At 37.0% G+C, this 21,075-nt stretch overlaps 1 protein-coding gene across 5 annotated transcripts in view; it reads left to right on the top strand.

The window, feature by feature from the left end:
• Positions 1 to 21,075, top strand: part of COL28A1 (collagen type XXVIII alpha 1 chain) — a 177,025-nt gene that overhangs the window by 19,073 nt on the left and 136,877 nt on the right. For all 5 annotated transcript variants that reach the window (XM_063815224.1, XM_063815223.1, XM_063815221.1 and 2 more), the window contains 8 exons: positions 1,286 to 1,306; positions 3,556 to 3,612; positions 5,402 to 5,455; positions 7,671 to 7,712; positions 9,671 to 9,697; positions 14,380 to 14,424; positions 18,337 to 18,381; positions 19,433 to 19,486. In XM_063815224.1, coding sequence (XP_063671294.1) covers positions 1,286 to 1,306; positions 3,556 to 3,612; positions 5,402 to 5,455; positions 7,671 to 7,712; positions 9,671 to 9,697; positions 14,380 to 14,424; positions 18,337 to 18,381; positions 19,433 to 19,486 — 345 coding nt within the window. The remainder of the gene's footprint in view (positions 1 to 1,285; positions 1,307 to 3,555; positions 3,613 to 5,401; positions 5,456 to 7,670; positions 7,713 to 9,670; positions 9,698 to 14,379; positions 14,425 to 18,336; positions 18,382 to 19,432; positions 19,487 to 21,075) is intronic.

Here is a 21,075-nt window from a genome sequence, read left to right as displayed (position 1 = left end):
TGTAAATTACCCCTTCAGATGAAATCACAAGGCACTGGTTTGACACATAATTTCTAGGTTAAGAAAGTACTAATTCTATATGTAAACATAGATTAGTTTCTCTCCAGCGTTTGACTTCCAACACAGCCTTCAGTGCACTTGTCAGGTAATATCCCACTGAATTCAAGTATGGTAGTGAGGCCTAGGTGTTAGACAAAAACAAGATCATGACATTTCTGCAAAATTATACATTTAAAATAGTTTTGAAAAATATTCTGGCTAATTCATTCCTGTATGGTACATATGACATGCACTGAAGACGGTCAGGAGGTGCAGCCCAAGTGTGTTACCTCAGTTGAGTCACATTATGGTGAAACCATGTTTCCTTATTGGAAAGCAAGAGGTTGAGTCTGATTGACTAAGACTCATTAAATTTGTTTTTTTGTTTTTCATAATGATCATTTTTTATTATGAAATATGTATTACTTTTCTATCACTTAATTTTTTCCCTAAGTTAGCCAGTTATAAATGTAAGTCCTCTTTTACATAAGTAATGCATATTTCTATGAACAGTTCAAAATTTTTACCAAAATATTATTCCTAATACTGTTTAAATTTAAAAGCTGAGTATCTTTTTTGGCTTCTGTTGAAATTCTATAAATAAAGTATCATATTGGAGGCTTTTCAAATTTGAAATAGAAAACTCCTCCCCTAGTGATCATAATAATGGAAATCTTTGTCTTCTCATAATTCAGATCATCTCAAAAAATGTCACTGGACTTTGTAATTTTCTCTTTTTGAGTTTTAATATGATCTAACACCCATTAATATTTCATGAAGTTATGACTATATTGTTTTAATCTTGAAAAATAAATCATAAAAAATAGATGCATGTATATGTGCATAGGGATGGAAAAAATTGAAAATATACAATTATATATTCTGCCTCAGTCTTTGTATGTAAAAGTGAGAGCTTTCTCATTATGACTGATTAACTTTATAGTCAAATTATGGAGATTACAGAGCTGATAAAGGAAACAAAAGATAAAACATAGAATGCAGTAAGATGAAGCTCCTAGAAAATATAGATTAATTTTTAATGGTAGTTATATCTCTTATTATTACATGGCTCGGACTGCTCCTTGGGTGGTTGGCTGGTTGGTTTTATTGCTTTTACAAGTTTAAAAAGGCTGAATTGCTATTCTTTGTGGAAACTTCATATCCTATAGGGAATAGTTATGACTAATAAGTAGCTGGAGGCAGAACTATGAATCGAGTTAATGCTTCATTCTTTTTTCCCTTGTAGGATATCTTATTTGAAAAGAAGGTAAGCACCACATGCTTTGATTACTACAAATTATTCCAAACACTTGCATTATCAAATCAGCATTATAATTCACATTAGAAGATTAAGTGTGACTAAATAAAAATGCTTAGTTCTTTTAAAATGAGCCACTCTATTCTGAGGCAGCCATCTGATTTCTTTTATACTACCATATTCAATGCAAGTTGGAAAATTTAGAAAAAGTAGGAAATATTGAATGTGACTCCAGGAGTGATTTTAGAAATCAGTCATGAGCAAACTACATAGTTTTTGCTTACTTTGATGTGCTTCCTTTATTCTAAGCATGTATCTGACATCAGCCACATCAGGTCCTCTATTTTGGGGGGTGTTCCTGGTGTTGGCTAGGTTAGGCAGAGGGTTCCCAGCTAAGAGACAGAGTTTAGAGTCATCCCCTGCTGCCTGCCAATTGACTTTGAGCTCATTCTCCTTATTGTGAAGAAAAGGCAGCCTGATGATGGCAACCAGACCACATGGCAAAGGAAACTGGCCAATAAGATTGGACGGGCCTTAGCACAATAGATAATCATCAGCTTGCTGAGGAGTCCTGTCCTAGACATGCATTTCTTGAAAGAAAGAGTTTGGAACATCTGAGCTTTGTTCAATGAGCTGCTTATTTAACATCAGGAAATTTACAAGTATTGTTGCATAAAATAATAGGAGTCAACCAAACCTATGTCACACCATGTTTTATTGAATTGTACATGTTCAGATATACCATTATGTTATGTACCATTAAGAAAGGAAAAAAAAAAAAACGGCCAGGCATGGCCGCTCACGCCTGTAATCCCAGCAGTTTGGGAGGCCGAGGCAGGTGGATCATGAGGTCAGGAGATCGAGACCATCCTGGCCAACATGCTGAAACCCCGTCTCTACTAAAAATACAAAAAAGTTAGCTGGGGGTGATGGTGCATGACTGTAGTCCCAGTTACTCGGGAGGCTGAGGCAGGAAAATCACTTGAACCCAGGAGGCAGAGGTTGCAGTGAGCCAAGATTGCCGCTGCATTCCAGCCTGGTGGCAGAGTGAGACTCCGTTTAAAAAAAAAAAAAGAAAAGAAAGAAAGGAAAAAACCCTTGCTAGCTTATCTATGATACAGTGTCTTCTTATTAATTGCACTTTTTATTTTATACATGTGGAAATAAGTTTTTAGACATTTTGGATGTAGATTTTAAAATCCTGTATCACTTTCATATATACATATAAGGGAATATGTAAGCAAAATAACTTGGTTATTTCTAAAACTTCTTCACATCAGACTCTAAATCAAGCTTGTCCAACTCGCGGCCCACAGGCTACATGCAGCCCAGGACGACTTTGAATGCGGACCAACACAAATTTATAAACTTTTTAAAAACGTTATAAAATGTATGCACGGCCCTTTTTTTTTTTTTTTTTTTTTTTTTTTTTTTTTGCTCTTCAGCTATCGTTAGTGTTAGTGTATTTTATGCATGGCCCAAGGCGATTCTTCTTCTTCCAATGTGGCCCAGGGAAGCCAAAAGATTAGACACCCCTGCTAAATCTGAATCATTTTTTGTCTGAGTTGTTGATGTCCTTGTTTTTCTGCATAATACTGACCTCTATGCCAGCAAAACCATTGGTGATGAAGCATTTCTTAAGAATGTTCTGGAATTTTCTCCCATTTCATTCTGTAAGTTTTGAAGTGCATGTGCAAAAAGCAACTACTTTGTCATGACTGAGCCTGGTCAACAGCTGTTATAAGACTCATTCTGATTTCAGAGTTGTTAAAATGAGGAAGAAGGTGCATCTTACAATTATCTTACAATTAGTAAAATATGGTATAAGTCAAATGTTTTCCTTTGCCTAGTAAAGGAGCATTTAATATTATTATATTATTGAGCTTTGATGTGTTATATAGAAGAGAAGGATCAGAAATTCTAAAAGTCCACTGAAAATATTTATTTTCTCCTTTTAACTGGCATCTATATATTATACATGTATTTTTGATGGGATGTCTTTTATTTAACTATGCTGAAATTTAATAATATTTTGTTAGCTAGCTCTTGGTAGGTATAAATTTGCCTGGAATAATTTAATAGAGAGAGCAAAACATCCATAAATGTGCAAGGTAAAATTTATTTGAGAGTGCTCCAGTTGGTTATATACTGAATACAATTTGAAATGCTATTTGAAATGTATTTGAAATACAATTTGAAATGCTGAATACAATTTGAATTTCACTGTGTGTTAATATCATATTTCATTATTGATTCAGTGTGAACGCAAGATTTGTGAATGTGAGAAGGGAGATCCAGGTGATCCAGGGCCTCCTGTGAGTATACTTCCACTTTGAACTTAAGTCAGAAAGTCCTAGCAATGATAGCTCTACTCGCTCTTGAAAACATCGGGGCTATTTTGCACTGCTGAAAAGCAATTGTTTGGAAATGGGAGGAAAAATGGAAATGCTACTTCTTTCTTTTATTTCTAAAGGGACACATTCTATCCTTAGAAATAAGCCTGGGATTTTACTGACCTGAACTGAGGGCAGGTGTGTTTTGAAGTTGTTCCCACAAAGGACATTTATATTCCTCCTCATAAAATAATTGAAGCCAGAATTTCTCAATAGTGAAGTGAATACAGAAAAAGCTAATACAAATAATCAGTGCTTTAAGCAAAGCTTTATCCCACTAGAAACATGGAGTACAAGCCTCTCTGAAAGTTAAATGTTGGCTTCACACGAATGCAGCAGTGCAGCAGCAACACCGTGTGGCCTCATGGACAGGAAGCTGGTCATGATGCTTTGGGGGATTAGGGTGAGTTCTGTGAAATGGAAGTAAGCACGTGGCAACCAAAAATAAATGGCAGGATTGACTATGATGATTCATTGTTTGATAAGATAATCCAGGAAGGAGTGCTTTCTTTATATTCTGGCCTAATAACTGGTAGGTGCCGTGTCTGTACTGGGAAGGCATTTGAAATGACATCTAGATCACTGGAAATGCTGAGCATTTTTTAAACATTTATCTTCATAAAGCATTCACGTGCTCATTCAGTCTTCTATTTATTTGTATAATTCCAAATATCATCCTTAGAGTTCAGAAGAAGCCCTATGGAGAATCTCACAAAATGCATGGATAAAAATTTTCAACTAATGCTTGTATTTGGGGGCGGGAGGGGAATGTGTACTGTGAATGAATTAGAATGTGACAAATTTTACCTTGAGACTCGGGTCCAAAGCCTACAATTTTTCAAACCATCCTACCAATCAAGGGATGTTTTTCTCCCCAAATACAAAGTTAGATGCGTTATATGATAATGGGGCAGCCAGTAGAAGCTGACTTTGGCTAAAGCAAAGGTTTAGCCATCCCTTCCTATAAAGTCTTCGTTTATCTCTATGACACCAAGAGATGGCCAGGGTAAGAAATATTTCTTTATATTTTAAAATGAGCAATAAGAAAGCTCACAATTGCTAAGCACCTGACAATTTTAGTCACATTCTTGTCACATTTTAGTAGGGATAAGCCACAGAATATGTTATTTAACATTATCGAGTACCCCCAACACCAGTTCTCAGAAAAGCAAGCTTTCTGGTTGATTAGGAACAGGAAAACAAAATGCTTTTCTGGAACAGGATTACAGAGCTCCTTTCTCCCATCTTTTGAGATTGTCTCCTGGATATCAGAACCTCTTTGACCAAAGGCAAGCAAGCTAGCTTGGTCCTTTTAAAAGTGAGTGACAGAGGGAATCGTAGAAGTGACCCACAATGAAGAGAGATTGGGAACAACTCCTATCCTTCTGCCTGTTGCAGCTACTCTTTTAAATCTTTGCATGAGTTTGATTTTGTTTGCAAAACTGCTGAGAAGTAATTGTTTTAGGAAGAAGTAATTGGTGGGAAGAGAGAAACATTATTCTCTTTTGAGCAAATCTAGAAAACTTCTCAATTCAAGACAGTGGTTTTCCTGGTGTAGCAAAAGGGAGAAGAGAATTGAATTTCTGCTTGGCAGGTAAAGGTTTTACAATTCTCCCTCATTCTAGGAAACAAAACTGATCAGAAATTATTATAAAGTATAGAAAACAATAGAATTCCTACTTAAAATAATATTTTTTCCCTTTGCCTTCAGGGTACACATGGAAATCCAGGTATCAAAGGTGAGCGAGGACCAAAAGGAAACCCGGTAAATGAATAAACAGCTTTTCTTTAAACCAGCATATCTCCTTCTAGCCTTTTTTTTTAAAACAACAATTTTAAAAATGAAAAGCATTGTAGTATATGGCAAAAATCTGACAACTTTTTTGAAGAATACAGGATGTCCACTTCCTATATTATCTATCTTATTTCTATTAGCTTGAATTCACAAATTCTGAGTAACATATATGAACATTTTAGTCAGTAAGTTTAGGAAACCTAGGGACATTGAATAAACAGAAACTAGTACTTAAACGATAGCAGCCAATCTTATTTAGGATGATGATTCATTAACTACTAATATGTGTTCCATATCAGATTGACACTGGCACTTGTGTTTTTAATGGGTATACTTTTAATGATTAACTGACTGACAATAATCATAGAAAAACCACCAGATTGTTTCTCACTCCCAGAGCATCTTCAAGGACTTCTCGAATTCTTTTCTCTGTGTACCTATCAAAAAAAATCCCAGGCTTTTAAAGAAAACATTCATCTGTTCAGATCATTGTTAGGATTTTGGTTCCAAGTTCAAGAACAACAGCAGTAATCACAAAGAGAAAAGTAGATATAACTATGTGAAAATTTAAGGCAAAATTCTGTGTAATGAAAAAAATAATAATTAAAGAAAAGGGAGTGATATGCTTTGGTTATGTCCCCACTCAAATCTCATCTTGAATTGTATGTAGCTCCCATGATTCCCACATGTGGTGGGAGAGACTGGTGGGAGGTAATTAAATCATAGGGGGTGGGTCTTTCCCATGCTGTTCTTGTGATAGTGAGTAAGTCACATGAGATCTGATGGTTTTATAAGGGGAAGTTCCCCTACATAAGCTCTCTTGCCTGTCACCATGTAAGATGTGGCTTTGTTCCTCCTTCACCTTCCTCCATGATTATGAGGTCTCCCCAGCACTGTGGAACTGTGAGTCCATTAAACCTCTTTGCTTTATAAACTACCCAGTCTCAGGTGTGTCTTTGTTAGCAGCATGAGAATGTCCTAATATCAGGAAGGAATATTAAAGAAATAGAAATATCAGGAAATATTTGCATCAAATGTAATGGACATTGGGTTAATTTCTACAGTACATTGAGTTAATTTCTGAACACAATTTTCAAGAGAGGAAACAAAACTAGTAAAGAAAAAAGTAAAAGCACATTTAATTTCATTAGGTAATAAAATAAATTTAAATAGACAGAATGAGATATCCTTTAGTAGTGATACTTACATTTTAGAAACTTTGGAATCCAGAGGATTATTTTTTTTCTGGAAGTGGTTTTCTAGTTCACATCATTTGTTTTTGTGTGTGTTTTGAAGTTTAAAAACATTTCTTTCATTATAGCAATTAACACAGCAATATTAAAACAATAATAACTAGTGATAGCAATGTGGCAGTGAAACTGGTTTGCTTTTCATTGCGGGTAACTTGACACAAATAGTTTGGGAAAAATTAGGCAATACATAAGAGGTACTCAAATACTAACAAAGTTAACTATTACATTAAAAATTAACTCAAAAATGAACTCTAAAACAGCCCTATTAGAAAGTTTTTAGAGAGGTAATGAAAAAAATCAAAAGTTAAATGCATAAAAGCATTTTTGGCAATTGCTTGTCAAGGAAAGGGAATATAGCAGCCTTGGATAGCTTTACAACATACACACACATGCTCAACCAAACAACCCTATACTCACTCATCTTATATACGTCCAAACTGATGCCATCATGTCTTCTTTTTGTTGTGTTAAATACCCCTTATAAATGTAAGTTCACATTTTATTTCTTTGGTTTGTAATTTTGTGCCACATAATATATTTTCTTAAGTCTTGCTGAAATCAAGCAATCACTCTTGAGGACATTTTGGAAAACATTCCAAAGCCCCTTAGAGAAAAGCCAGAGTGACTGGCTCCAAGTGAGTATAATGATGTATTTGAGAACAATCGCTGTGTTGTTCAACTGGGATGTGGTGTAAGCTGTGAAAAGGTACCTGGATCCTGCACCCTACACATCTGGCTTCACTGCAAAGGGCAAAGTTTATCTGAGTTGCTATTTTTTTTTTGCCTAGATTGCATAGTGAAAATGTCAACGGGAAAGACTAAAGATGTTTCCTAATTGGGCTAAGCTAGTAATCTTCTGTATAATGCATTTTATTGAGCAATCAGTCACTCTTCAGGGCTGTGGAATTTTTACTGTTTTTTGTTTGTCACAGGGCAACGCTCAAAAAGGAGAAGCTGGAGAAAGAGGTCCAGGGGTATGTACACAACTGGAATGCCTTCCTAAGAAAGTGATCCTAGGTTACGGATTTTGTGGTTGACCATTTTGACCCCCGTAGTGCAAGTGCAAAAGTGATTTCTATCTACCTTGTGCTCTTGATGGCTCAGGAAGGCCATCAGAAAGAGATGATCTTAGGAGTGGAAATGTGGGGAGAAAATACTCAGCTAACAGAGTGAAAATGGGAGCAGGAGTGTTCAACCCTATCAAATTCTCTGACGCTTAATTTGACATTGGTGAAAGGCTCCAATGAGAAAACTATTTGCTTTATTTCTTAAGTTTTTTAAGATAAAGAATAAGTTAGAATTTCAGGAGCATAAGAACTACATGGTCTAAACTATGCTTTTGTTAATCCAATTCTGCAGGCATAATAAAATTTACCATTCTATTTGATTTCTTATACCCCAAATTAGAAGATAGTGGATATTGCCCAAGAACTAATTACAGTATATTTCTTATTTTGCACTTTTCTGGGCATTGCAGTAAGTGTATCAAATAGCAGATATGTGTACGGTGCATAAAAAGAAGACCATATGACATTGCCCCTCTCTGCTTGTCCCCCTGGATGTGCCCTGGACTCAGACCCAGAGATGTTAAAAACTGTTCTCTTGGTATTTTTAATCAACTTCATTTAAAAAATCTGATAGAAAGTTTAGTAATGTCCACAAAAAATCTGAAATTTGTGTTCAGGAAACATTTCTTAGGTATCTTCTACATATAAAGCATACAAGTATGTAAAAATAAAACTAAGATAAAGCACTTGTATTTTTAAAAAGCTTATTATCTCATAGGAGACAATTCTACGTTTATCTTCTATTCCTCATTGACCACATATTTGGAAGTTTTATTTCCTTCATGAAGTTTCCTTTTGTAAAAAAAGTCAGGCCAGGCACAGTGATTCATACCTGTAATACCAGCACTTTGGGAGGCCTAGGTGCAAAGATCACTTAAGGCCACTAGTTTGAGACCAGCCTGAGCAACATAGTGAGACGCTCTCTCTACACATAAATAAATAAATAGATAATAGTATTAATAAAAAAGTCATGCATAGAACAAAATTTTGTAGTCTGACTCACATGTAACTGTAATAATAGCTTATTTATTAAATAGGTTTCTTCAGCTCTCTCAATAAATCTGACAATTCTATTTCCATATTTGAAAAATATAGCTGTATGAAAGACAAAAAAATCCCATTTGAAGAGGACTTGCTGCTGCTTACAGCTGGTGATTTCCCAGGCCATGTAATATTCACTATTGTGTTTCTTAAAGGGCCATGGGCAGTGACACAATGGAAAAGGCTGTACAGGATTCCCAAGGGTGACACACAGAAGACAGTAGAAGTGCTGGTCTCTTATTTAGTGTGAGATAAAAGACAGTAGCTTAAAGGTCACTGTCGCATTAGGGCTGATAAAGGAACCTTTCATTTCCTTGATGTTATATATTTTAGACCGAATTTGTAAGGAGGACCATAATGGATACAAATATTTACACACATTTTAAAGGCCATTATCTCAGCTCATTTTCAAAGCCAATTTCTTTCAGAGTCTCTGTGAAACATTCTTAGCTGCAATAGTTCATAGTTTAAAAGTCAATATAACAGTTTTGAAGGGACCATTACAGGCCATCACTTCTACAATGACTTTCAGTGTACATTATCTCCTCTAGTTTTGGGCCAAAGGGCAAGAAACTGGATATGAAAAAATACCTGAAACTGAGAATAAAATGTGATAAAGGGAAAACAGATTATTTTCTTCTCCTCAGTAAATGTATATTTCTCCAAGCACAAAGAGAAGTGAAACAGTTTACATTTCTATGATCTAATTTTCCAGACTGTATAGATGTGTTTTTGTTATACCTTGTAATTGAAAAATACCTAATCCTTATTCTAATTCTGCCTCAGAGTATCATATTTTACTTTTTATTTTCTTTTTATATTAGGGAATTCCTGGGTACAAGGGTGACAAGGTAAGTTGGTAACAACAAATAGATTGACCAGAATTTCAAAGAGAAAAACAGAAACATAAGTGTACTTAGGAACTTAATAAAAGTTCTTTTCTTTATTTTTGTAAGTCTGGATTCCCTCATTCCTGAGTTAACATAAAATAATAATAGAACTTAACATATGGATGTGTGTTGTAAGGGATGGAGGGTACCATGATTCCTGAGAATAGAATCCAGCCTCCTTCAGCTTTGCAAACATGAATTATTTTAATAGAGAACCCCAATTTATAAGCCACGCAGCACAGGTATGCAGGCTAAAAGTTTCTTTACACAAACAGATTCAGCAATACTGCAAATAGGTTGCACCCTTGGTGTTTAACTTCCTATGAAAACCTAGACACCAAATCCTCTCCCAGGGAAAAGAGAGGATTTATCCTGGTTAAGCAGTGAAGAGCCACTGACTTCACTGAGTCAGGCAATTGGGTAGAGCTTGCAGGGGAGTAAATTTGGCAAACAAGCAAACAAAAGGTATGGGTTGGTAGATGATTTGATGATTATTTACGAGTTACAAGTTAGGATACCAAACTGCTTTAAAAGGGATTAACAAGTCATACTGGGGCTCAGGAACCTCTGAGAGTGCTCACTGGTTCATTGATAAGTCTGTCCCACAGTTCTTGTTATTATCAGATTTTCTATCTGAATCAGAACATGCACCTATCATCCATTCCATCCTACAGGGCTACAACCTTCAGGCATGAGAAAGAGGCTAGAACTTTAGAGGGTCCAGCTCTGAGTCTCCTCTGGCCTCCCTGCTTCTCATGGAGCCAGGAGTCTGCAGGAGGTCTGTGCTTCCTTCTTCTGGATCATACATTGGGTAGCCAAGACTTCAAAAGGCCTGCTGCTGGGAGGGCATACAAAAACCTCCTTTCCATATCCATCATTTTCCTAGGTTGGAGGGGGAGCAGAATGGTAGCTGTTTGTTGGGGCAGGAGAGGTCATGTAGCGGGCTTTGTTGTGCTGCCCAGGGCATCTTCACGTGTGTGCTCATGCTCTTGCTGTGGAAGGAGTTGGAGGTGGGAAGGGAAGTTGGGGCCAGGCTGCAGGGGGCTATGTCTGGCAAGGACCTCTGAGGAATTCATAAGTCTTTTAATTCTTTATTCCTTTTGAAGACATATTTGTTAAGGAAGGAAGCCAGAACATTATTAGTTTAGTTATAACTTTCAACTATTTAGACACATGGTATGTGGGCTTCCACTTATACTCTTGCCCTGGGCCCTGCAAATATTAGGGGTGAGCCTACATGTAAGCCAATAAATATATCCTAATCGCTGGCAATGTTAGACCTCCAAGGGGAAGAGTGTAAGAAATCCCATGATTCTACACTTAGCAGCCTTAAGAACTTAGGTAACTCAATGTCTTGGAGTATCTGTTTCTTCAACTGGATGGAATACAATTTGTACAGGCCTGCCTAATTTACAGAGTGGTTGGAGAATCAAATAATGGGCATGACAATGTATTCCAAAATGTTGGCTTGTCTACAAATGTAAGTGCCATTATGAAGAGGAAAGGAACAAATATTAATATGGGAAAACTAAAAAAGTTTCACAGTTGTAAAATTATCAACTGTGTATATAGTTGAGGAAAATAATGGGTGGCCCCCTCCTCCATTTTGACTTATATAGTGAGGTAGTTATCAACACAAGGAAGCTTTATACATATATTTTTTGAAAAGATTCATTTCACTTTCTGGAGAATTATTGATTCACTGGAAGAGTTCTCACTTGGAAAATACAAGCTGTCAGAGCAAAGTGACCCTGAACCATCGACATTCAAACCAGAATTTCACCAGGAGCAGCAGCATCAGAAAATAGAGGCTGAGAACAGAGCTGATCTGTTCATGGCTTTCTGAAGTACTCGCTTTCTGAAACTATGTAGCTGTGGCCATTCCACAGGGATTAATGAGCCCACCAGAAAGGAGAACGCCTTTGCAGAGGCAAATAACACGAATACAATATTTTCATTGATGGCAATCTGTGCCCCCCAAAAAGCAAATGCTGTTCCTCAGGCCCCTATAGCTAACAAATCTGTCTGGACAAATGGAATGTGAATTGTAGCCAAAAGCATTTTGAGTGTATTTATGGTACTTTCTGTTTTATATTTTGGTGGTTGATTCATTTTATTCCCATCCAAAATTATTAAGTTAATTGCTTTCTAATTGATTCTTCAAAAGTGATTTTCCATTTGCATTCAGAAATAAATGTTCAACTTGTTCTAAGTGAAAGCTCAGTTTTTCCTGGGTCAGTTTGACTCACAAAAGGATGTGAAGAGAGAACAGATTGCTTTTGATCAGAGGCTTAGCTGGCTCTAAGAGTCACACCTCCCTCTTTCCTGCTCCTGATGCCTGCAAGAGCCCAGGCAGTACCCTAGGCAGAAATGTCAGGTTAATGGAAAGTGACTTGCAGCCTATGACAGTATGCCTTGTTCAGCTACAGGTGACTGGTAAGAACATGGACTTGAGAGCCTAACAGACTCAAATTTGTGGTCATGGACAAAGTATGTAATGTCTCTGAGCCTCATTTTGCTTATCTGTGAGTGGAGATATGTATATATACCTCGCAAGGCTGCTATGGGGATTAGCAATAAGGTAAAGGCTATGGCACACACTTTGCATCCATAATTGGAGGTTACAGTTGTGATTTCCCTCCGTAGAGCACTGCTGTTGAAACTGTGGTCTGCAGGCTGGCTGCCAGTCTGTGCATGGTTTGTTGCTATTCTGCAACAAGATAAAGCTTCCGCCAGCATATAAATCCACTATATTACAACGTATACTGTTTAAAGTTCAGCTGACATTTATTTTTCATAGCAAGACTTCCTTGATGTAAGAAGCAGTGCATTGATTTACATTTGAATGCAATTTCCTTGTCATTGTGTAGTGGCACTTCCAGTAACATGCTCTAGAGCAGTACAGAGGCAGAACAAAGAAGCAGCAGCAGAAGCTAGTGTTGAGAGCACTGGACTAGGAGTCATTGGGTAGCCTGTACATTTAAGTAAATCATTTGACATCTCCAATTGTGTTTCCTTATCTTGAAAATGAGAATTGAATTGAGGATCAAAATAACGATATATAAAAAAGCATTTTGAAAACTCTAAAGTGATTTATAAATGAGATAATATTACTATGATTATGAAACTTTAGTCGTTTTTCTGACTGTCACCTTTTAGTTCTAAGTAGTAGAAGTTTCAAAAGTCTGATATAATGGATTAGTATTCAGAGGTCCCAATTCTCCTTCTACTTGAGGAAACTAACCTTTTAAAAATATTTAGTTTTATTTAAAAAATTTAATGGACAAATCTAAAAAGTTCATATTTATTGTATTGTATAAAATATAATTTGATAAATGTATACATTATAAAATGGCTAAATTGAGCTAATTAACATATATATCACCTCACATAATGATCAGTTTTTGTGGTGAGAATGCTTAAAATCTACCCTTTTAGTGATTTTCAATACAAGACATTGTTATTAATGATAGTCATCGTGTTGAACAATAGATCTCTTGAACTTATTGCTCCTATCTAACTAGTTTTGTATCCTTTGGCCAACATTTCCCAAATTTCCACCAATTATCCCTGGTAACCACCCTTCTACTCTGTGCTTCTATGAGTTCAAATTTTTTAGATCTCACATATAAGTGAGATCATGCCATATTTGTCTTTCTGTTCCTGGCTTATTTCACTAAACATAATGTCTTCCAGGTTCAGGTTCATCTATGTTGTTACAAATGACAGGATTTCTTTCTCAAAGGCTGAATAATATTCCATTGTATACCACATTCTCTTTACTTAACCTTCTTAATTACAAAATTTTAATCTATAAAATTGGATTAATATTTATCTCAGACAGTTAATGTCAGATTAACTAAGATAAAATATTTATGATAAACTATCACTGATAAACTCTAAAGAATAACTCAAATGTTGTTTTTTCAGCAATATTCTAGGGAAGACAGGGAAGTAGAGCATAATAATGAAAAATATGTAGCATGCTTGCTGCCAAGCCCGGCTCTCCTACAGCAGTCCTCGCTAACTCATCATGGCACCTGTTCCCACTAACTCACGATGCAATCTCACTTCAGAACCTTTCTCTCACGGTTCTCCAGGTGAACACTACTAGGTGATCAAGGTTGGTACTCAGGCTGAAGCATGGTGTTCTTGAAAAAATAGGAATTCCAAGTTAAAGTATCTGGGTTCAGACTCTGATTCTTTTACTTACTAGCTATTTGCTAGAGGGAAGTTATCTTGTTGAGTTTAAATGTTCTCAATTATAAAATAAGAATGATAAAGCTGATCTCCCTGGGCCGTTATGTGGATTCAATTAAACCACATATGCAAAGGGCATCTAATATGTGGTTAGATGCTAGGTTCCTTTTCTTCTAGTTTCATCCATTTCTTAAAAATGTCAAACCTTATTACATTGTTCCTGATTTATTCCTGTCAAGATAAGGATGACTCTTGGTTAAAAATATTCAGATTTCAATGCCCATAAAACCCACAGTATTGAGGCTAATATTGTGTAGCAACCAAAAGAGTGCTTATGTTACAAGAGTCTGCTGGGAATTTAAAAAACAAACAAACAAACAAACATTCTTAATAGTGAATGACTGCAAGTGTTCTCTTATTTATTTCACTTATTTATTTTTTAGGGTGAACGTGGGGAATGTGGTAAACCAGGAATGAAAGGTGACAAGGTAAGGAACATGTTTTTAAACTGCTTACAGCCGTGATCCCTTTTGGGTTGCGTTTCCTTAAGGGGAAATTCCTGGGCTGAATTATGGTGATCTCACTACTAGAGTTGGAATCAATGGCTCAATTTTTCACATCTGTAAAACATGTGGTAGAAAACAAAGTGATGCCTAACTCAATAATAGAACCCCCAAATGCCTTTTTTATGGACCATTAAGACTTCATTTTCTGACACCCTAACCTTGGAGGCCCCGCCCACTGAATGTTATGGTAAAAAGAATTATTTAACCTGCAAAGTTAATTAAAGCTGCAGTTAGGTCAGAGTAGAACTGCTTTCCAGATGCAAACACTGAAAACAGGCACTTTCCAAAATAGTGTGAAGAACTCTGAAATCAGTCAGTGAAATAGTTATAAACAATGTGGTGCAACTAGACATAGAGATTTGGAATTTTGAAAATGTAGACACAAACAATTGGATAGATATTCACCTTTATTTTAAAAAATAAATATAGGCTGAACGCAGTGGCTAACGCCTGTAATCCCAGCACTTTGGGAGGCCAAGGTGGGTGGATCACCTGAGGTCAGGAGTTTGAGACCAGCCTGACCAATACGGTGAAACACCATCTCTACTAAAAATACAAAAATTAGCCAGGCATGGTGGCGTGCACCTGTAGTCCCAGCTACTCAGGAGGCTGAGACAGGAAAATTGCTTGAACCCAGGAGGCAGATGTTGCAGTGAGCCGAGATCGTGCCACTGCACTCCAGCCTGGGTGACAGAGTGACTCCGTCTCAAAAATCAATCAATCAATCAATCAATAATGAAAGCACTTAAATTTGGAAATAATATTATGTTAAAGAGTTCCTCAAAAGGCCAAATATATACAGAGAGTATATCTGAAACATGATGTTAAAGGGTCCAAAAAAGTACAGAGTAAAAATAAATAGTTTTCATTATATTAAGAACTATTAACATCATGCCACCAAGATACCAAACTTTTTCAGTTTCTATGTTATAATTCTGGAAGGGAGTCAAGGAGAGAAAATGAGGCAGAAGGTTAGGAGAAGAGGGTGAGATAATGACTTTGGCCCATGGAACTAAACACTTTAAATAGATTGAGACTTTCTGAATGCTTTTAAAGTACTGTAGAGTTAAAGTCAGGTGGATCTGCAAAAGGTAGGCTTGGTAATTATCTCTGGTCAAAATGGGAAATGTGAAAATGAATAGATTCTTCCTGGAGTATAACTGAACATGGAAGATGGACCTGGATATTGGCAATGCAGAAAAAGGGACACACATAGAATAGAATAGAAATGAAAGTCAAAGTATACCTGGGAAAACTAGATGAAATTAAAATGGTTGACAAAGTATATCATATTTCATTGACTAAGATGTCAGGGGTTATGAAATGTCCCATTATTTTCCATACCAAAAAGGAATAACCAAAAAAAAACCCACCGCCAATTATAAATGTAAGGTGCAATTGACTGTAAAATATACCCCAATGTCAGAGATATAAAAATGTGAAAAAATGTGCCTTAGAACTGATGAGATATAGAGTCCTTGACACGAAGAGTTTACACAAGTTTATTCAGAAAAACATATGAACAACATGAAGAGATAGAGAAGTGGAAATTAAAATGGCTAATAAATAAGAAAAATATCCGAATACAGTAGCAATCAGATAAGTGAAATTAATACATTAAAATTAGGCCAAAGTGGGAGGATCACTTGAGTCCAGGAGTTTGAGACCAGCCTGGGCAACATAGTGAGGCCCCATCTCTACAAAAAATTTAAAAATTAGTTGGACATGTGCCTGTAATTCCAGATACTTGGGAAGGTGAGGTGGGAAGATTGCTTGAGTGCAGGGGGTTGAGGCTGCAGTGAGCTGTCATTGTGCCACTGTACTCCAGTTTGGGTAACAGAGCGAAACCCTGTCTCAAAAAAAACAAAATAGGCTGGGCATGGTGGCTTATGCCTGTAATCCCAACACTTTTGGAGGCCAAGGTGGGCAGGTCATCAGAGGTCAGGACAAGCCTGGCTAACAAGGTGAAACCCCATCTCTACTAAAAATACAAAAATTACCCGGGCATGGTGGTGCACACCTGTAATTTCAGCTACTCGGGAGGCTGGAGCAGGAGAATCGCTTGAACCCGGGAGGCAGAGGTTGCAGTGGGCCGAGATTGTGCCATTGCACTCCAGCCTGGGGGACAGAGTAAGACTCCATCTCAAAAACAAAACAAAACCAACAATAAAACAATAAGGTATTATATCACCAGCGTGGGCAACTAGGGAGGCTGAGGTGGGAGGATTGCTTGAGCCTGGGAGATAGAGGCTGCAGTGAGCTACTCCAGCCTGGGCAACAGAGCAAGACCCTGTCTCAAACAACAACAACAACAACAACAACAACCAAAACCAAACATACAAAAGTATTATATCACCTATCAAATTAGCAAACAGTGAAGTAATGTATAATACTAATTGTTGATGGGGAGCCCATAAGATGAAGATACACTCTCTCATACTCAGGTAGTGGAAATGATTAACAAACAAACTTTATGGAGGAAGTTTCTCTCTCTTTATTTCTATATATGGCATGAGAGACAAAGGACAGCCAGTGAGCCTTAAATGTGCTTATGGTCTCTGCTTCCATCATCCTCTTCTAGTAGACTATTCTTCGGAGTGAATCAGAAGTTGGGCAGAGATTTATACATAAAGATGTTCATTATAATATTAGGTCAAAGCTAGGGAAATGAGTACATAAATTATGGTAGTTCCCTATTCTTGACTATTATCTGTTTACTATGAGTTTTTAATGACATGGAAAAAGGAAATTTTTTTTTTTTCTTGAGACAGAGTCTCGCTCTGTTGCCCAGGCTGGAGTGCAGTGGTGCGATCTCAGCTCACTGCAAGCTCCGCCTCCCGGGTTCACGCTATTCTCCTGCCTCGGCCTCCCGAGTAGCTGGGACTACAGGCGCCCGCCACCACGCCTGGCTAATTTTTTGTATTTTTAGTAGAGACAGGGTTTCACTGTGTTAGCCAGGATGGTCTCCATCTCCTGACCTCGTGATCCGCCCGCCTTAGCCTCCCAAAATGCTGGGATTACAGGCGTGAGCCAGCACGCCTGGCCGGAAAAATATTTTTGATACAGTGTAAGGCCAAATGGGTAGGACAGAAAATCAGACATACACTTTGATCACATTATTTGAAGAGGAATCTACTGGGAATAAAACTGGACGAAAATATGCCTAAAATGTTAACAGCATTTGCTTCTGTGTGATTTTTCAAATTGTTTATTTATATGTTTCTATAATTGTCAAAGTGTGTCAATTGTTAACAGGTTGTACTTTGATAAGCAAAAAAATAAAAGTGGAAATCTGGGGAAATAAAAACTAACTATGTTCTCCCTCACAAAATAAATTTTAAAGGGTCTCCTGGTTATGGGACCGAATGAAATATTTTCTATTAGAAGAGTATTGAATATAAACAGGGTTTTGCCACGTTCAGTGTTTTGAAGATGAGCAAAAGAGTGATTTAGATAGCATGGAAATGCACTATATTGTTAATTTAACTGACATTACCCTGTCGGAAGGAAATAATATTCCAATAAGTTTATAGCCCTCTAAGGAATCTTATAAAGTAATTTCTTTACTCTAACCAAAATGACCAAAATGTCAATATGTAGGCAACGGACTTACATCTAAAATTGTATTTTCGTGGAGATTGTTTACTGAAGGAAAGTTTGACACTCCTACCCCTTGGCTTGTTAATTAGGATTATTTCAGTTTATTGCCTTTGATGTTAAGATAACCAGGGAAGATGGCAATTACCGAGAACACATTTCCTTCCCTCCTACCTAAAATCACTGCACGTTGAAGATGTATATTTAGAGAGACTTATTTTCAATTTTATTCCACAGGGATCCCCAGGGCCATACGGACCAAAGGGACCCAGAGGAATTCAGGTAAGGGGGTTAAAACCAAATCTAAGTTTGGATTAGAATCACCTGGGGAGTTTTTAAACCATCCCCTTGCCCACTTGCACCCTCTGCCAATTAAATCAGAATGTCTGGGGATTGAAGCCAGGCATTAATATTGTTTAAGATACCCAGAAGATTACAATGTGCAATAAATTTTGGAAACAACTTCCCTAATGTTTTCATTAACTTAACTAAGATTCCTAAAGATAGGTACCAACAGGCAAGTATTAGTGAGTAGCTTAGGGGATGAAGTTAAAAAATTAAGAGTCTGGAAAGATGGAAAGTCAAAGTGGTTAAAAGCAGGATGTAACTATTTTTGCACTGCTACTATAATGTAGTTGGAAAAGTTATGCATTTTATCTAAATCACAGTGTATTTTTATTGTTCTATAACTACAGATAGTGTTCTATAATATGGACTGATTCTCTAAGGCATTTAAGTTAGACATCCATAGATTTCAGAAAATAATTTGAATCTTTTCCTAGCCTAGGAACTTATCTCTTCTAAAGTTATAATGGTGCTCTGTGTGAGGAGTTAATTTCAGTATTTCAAAAAGCCTACAGAAAATTATAATTTTACCCAGAATTTCCTAGACACCATCTAGTTAACCACTAACTTCTTTGCTTTAGCCTGGAAATGTCAGAGCCAGGCAGTCATTCTGGTTATCACAGGTTCATTGGAAGCTCTAACGTCAGTTACATATGCCTTAGATATTTTAAAAAAGAAGATACTTAACTGGCAAGATATTTTTTAAAAGGAGTCAAGAACGTTGGAATAACGTTGGAAACACAGGTTTAGTAAACAAACATCTCGTTAATTAAATGTTTGCTCTTAGCATAAGTGCTATTTTGGAAGCTACTTATTTGACACAAGAAATTTTATCTCATCCCACTTCTCGATTGAATGTGATTTCAATTTAGCTCTGAGTTACACAGTCTAACTTCGAACGCCAGGATCTCTAGGGACACTAAAGAATGATTCATTCCTCCTGGCCTTTTGTACACAGAACTAATTCTTGGTTTTCATCCTGGAGCAGGGAATTAGTGGACCTCCAGGAGACCCAGGCCCAAAGGGATTTCAAGGCAATAAGGTAATCTTCCCCTTTGATTAAAGACAGGCAGAGTGCATTTCCCCTAGTGCACAATGGTAATGTATGTTTTATTAGGTAAAAGTCAATGGATTCTTTGAGGAAGTACCTTTGGAAATGCATAATAACCTGCAGATGTATACAGAGAATTAACTCCTAGTGCATTCAGGAAGTTAGCAGCATACCTTTATCATTTATTATTATATTATTCAAAGAGGGGTATTGTTAACTATAAGCCATTATCTAGAATCTTTGCTGTGTTTCCTTCTTACTCCTGACTTTTATTTATTTTATGGCTCATTAGAAACCAAAAAGCAATAACAAGTGACACAATTCAAACCACTCTATTTCTCAAATGTAATGCCACCTCAATATACACTTTATAGGGGAAGGAAATTTACAATTGTTATACCAACAGAAATCAAGCTTTTTTTAATTACAGGGAAATCTCAACCATCAGCACCATGCTTGTAGTATCAGTCCACAGATAACCAGCCAAGACAAATAGGGAAGGGTTGAATACAAGCCACGCAGAACAAAAAGATGCGGATGGGAGGGATCTTTAAAGGCCTGGTTATAAGGCTCTCTTTTCCAATGAGAGTGACCATTAATTTGCTAAAACAAGCTGTTTAGTTCCTTTTTAACTCTTCTCAAAGTTTAGTAAATTTCACGGATATAGTAAATATCCAGTAAATGGTGTCGACTTAGTGATTTGAGTGGTATGGAATTTATGGCAGTAATAAAAGCAGAAGATGCCATCCTCAACTGACCCTAAAGAAAGCCAGCTTTTAAAGGGTGATATTAAACTGAAGTTGTAGGGAGCAGTTGGGCTACTTGAGAGAGGGGAAAGAGAGTGACAGTATAATATTTTTAATGAGATAATGACAGTGTGTGATTTACCAGGCCACTTTCAATTGGCAAATTAAAATAGAATGGGCTTCTCAGCAGGCATGTGCTTAGGCTTCAACTGGGGAAACTGTCTTTTTCACTTCTTGCCTATGATTAATTCTCTCTGGGGAAAGAAATGGCCTTGTTGAATACTGATGAGCAGAAGTTTTGATAAAATTGCATTGGCTACAGGTACAATCCTACAGTAAGAAAAAAATATATATTTTGACAGACCACACAATTTTTAGAATTCTTTGATTACCTAAGATGACAATTTTCATGTTTGTGAGAAAGAGGCTTACAGTCAGGGATCAGAGCTGGGGTTTGCAGTAGTGATGGAATTATAGAATGTTTGAGCCACTAGGGATGTTAGAGATCATACTGGCTTAGCATTTTCATTTTGGAAATGAGAAATAAAGCCTGGAGATCAAATGGCTTGCCTGAGGCAGAGTCCCAGTGAGGTCCCATCATCTGTGGAGGGCACTGAGGTGGTGCTAGCCTGGAAATAGTGCCTGCAGCTTTGGGTGATGCAGGTCGTGGCTGGCAGTTGTGGTGGTATGGTAGGGAATGGTCCATAAAAAGGTGTTCCTCCTCCTCCTTTTCTTCTTCTTCTTCTCTCTCTCTTTTTTAGAGATAGGATGTTGCTCTGTTCCCCCAGCTGGAGTACAGTGGCATGATCATAACCAACTGCAACTTGAATTCCT

This window comes from Pan troglodytes, chromosome 6, assembly GCF_028858775.2.
Source record: "Pan troglodytes isolate AG18354 chromosome 6, NHGRI_mPanTro3-v2.0_pri, whole genome shotgun sequence".
NCBI classification, from domain to species: Eukaryota; Metazoa; Chordata; class Mammalia; order Primates; family Hominidae; genus Pan; species Pan troglodytes.
Note: the sequence above shows the minus strand (reverse complement) of the source record. Positions and strands in the feature narration are given on the sequence as shown.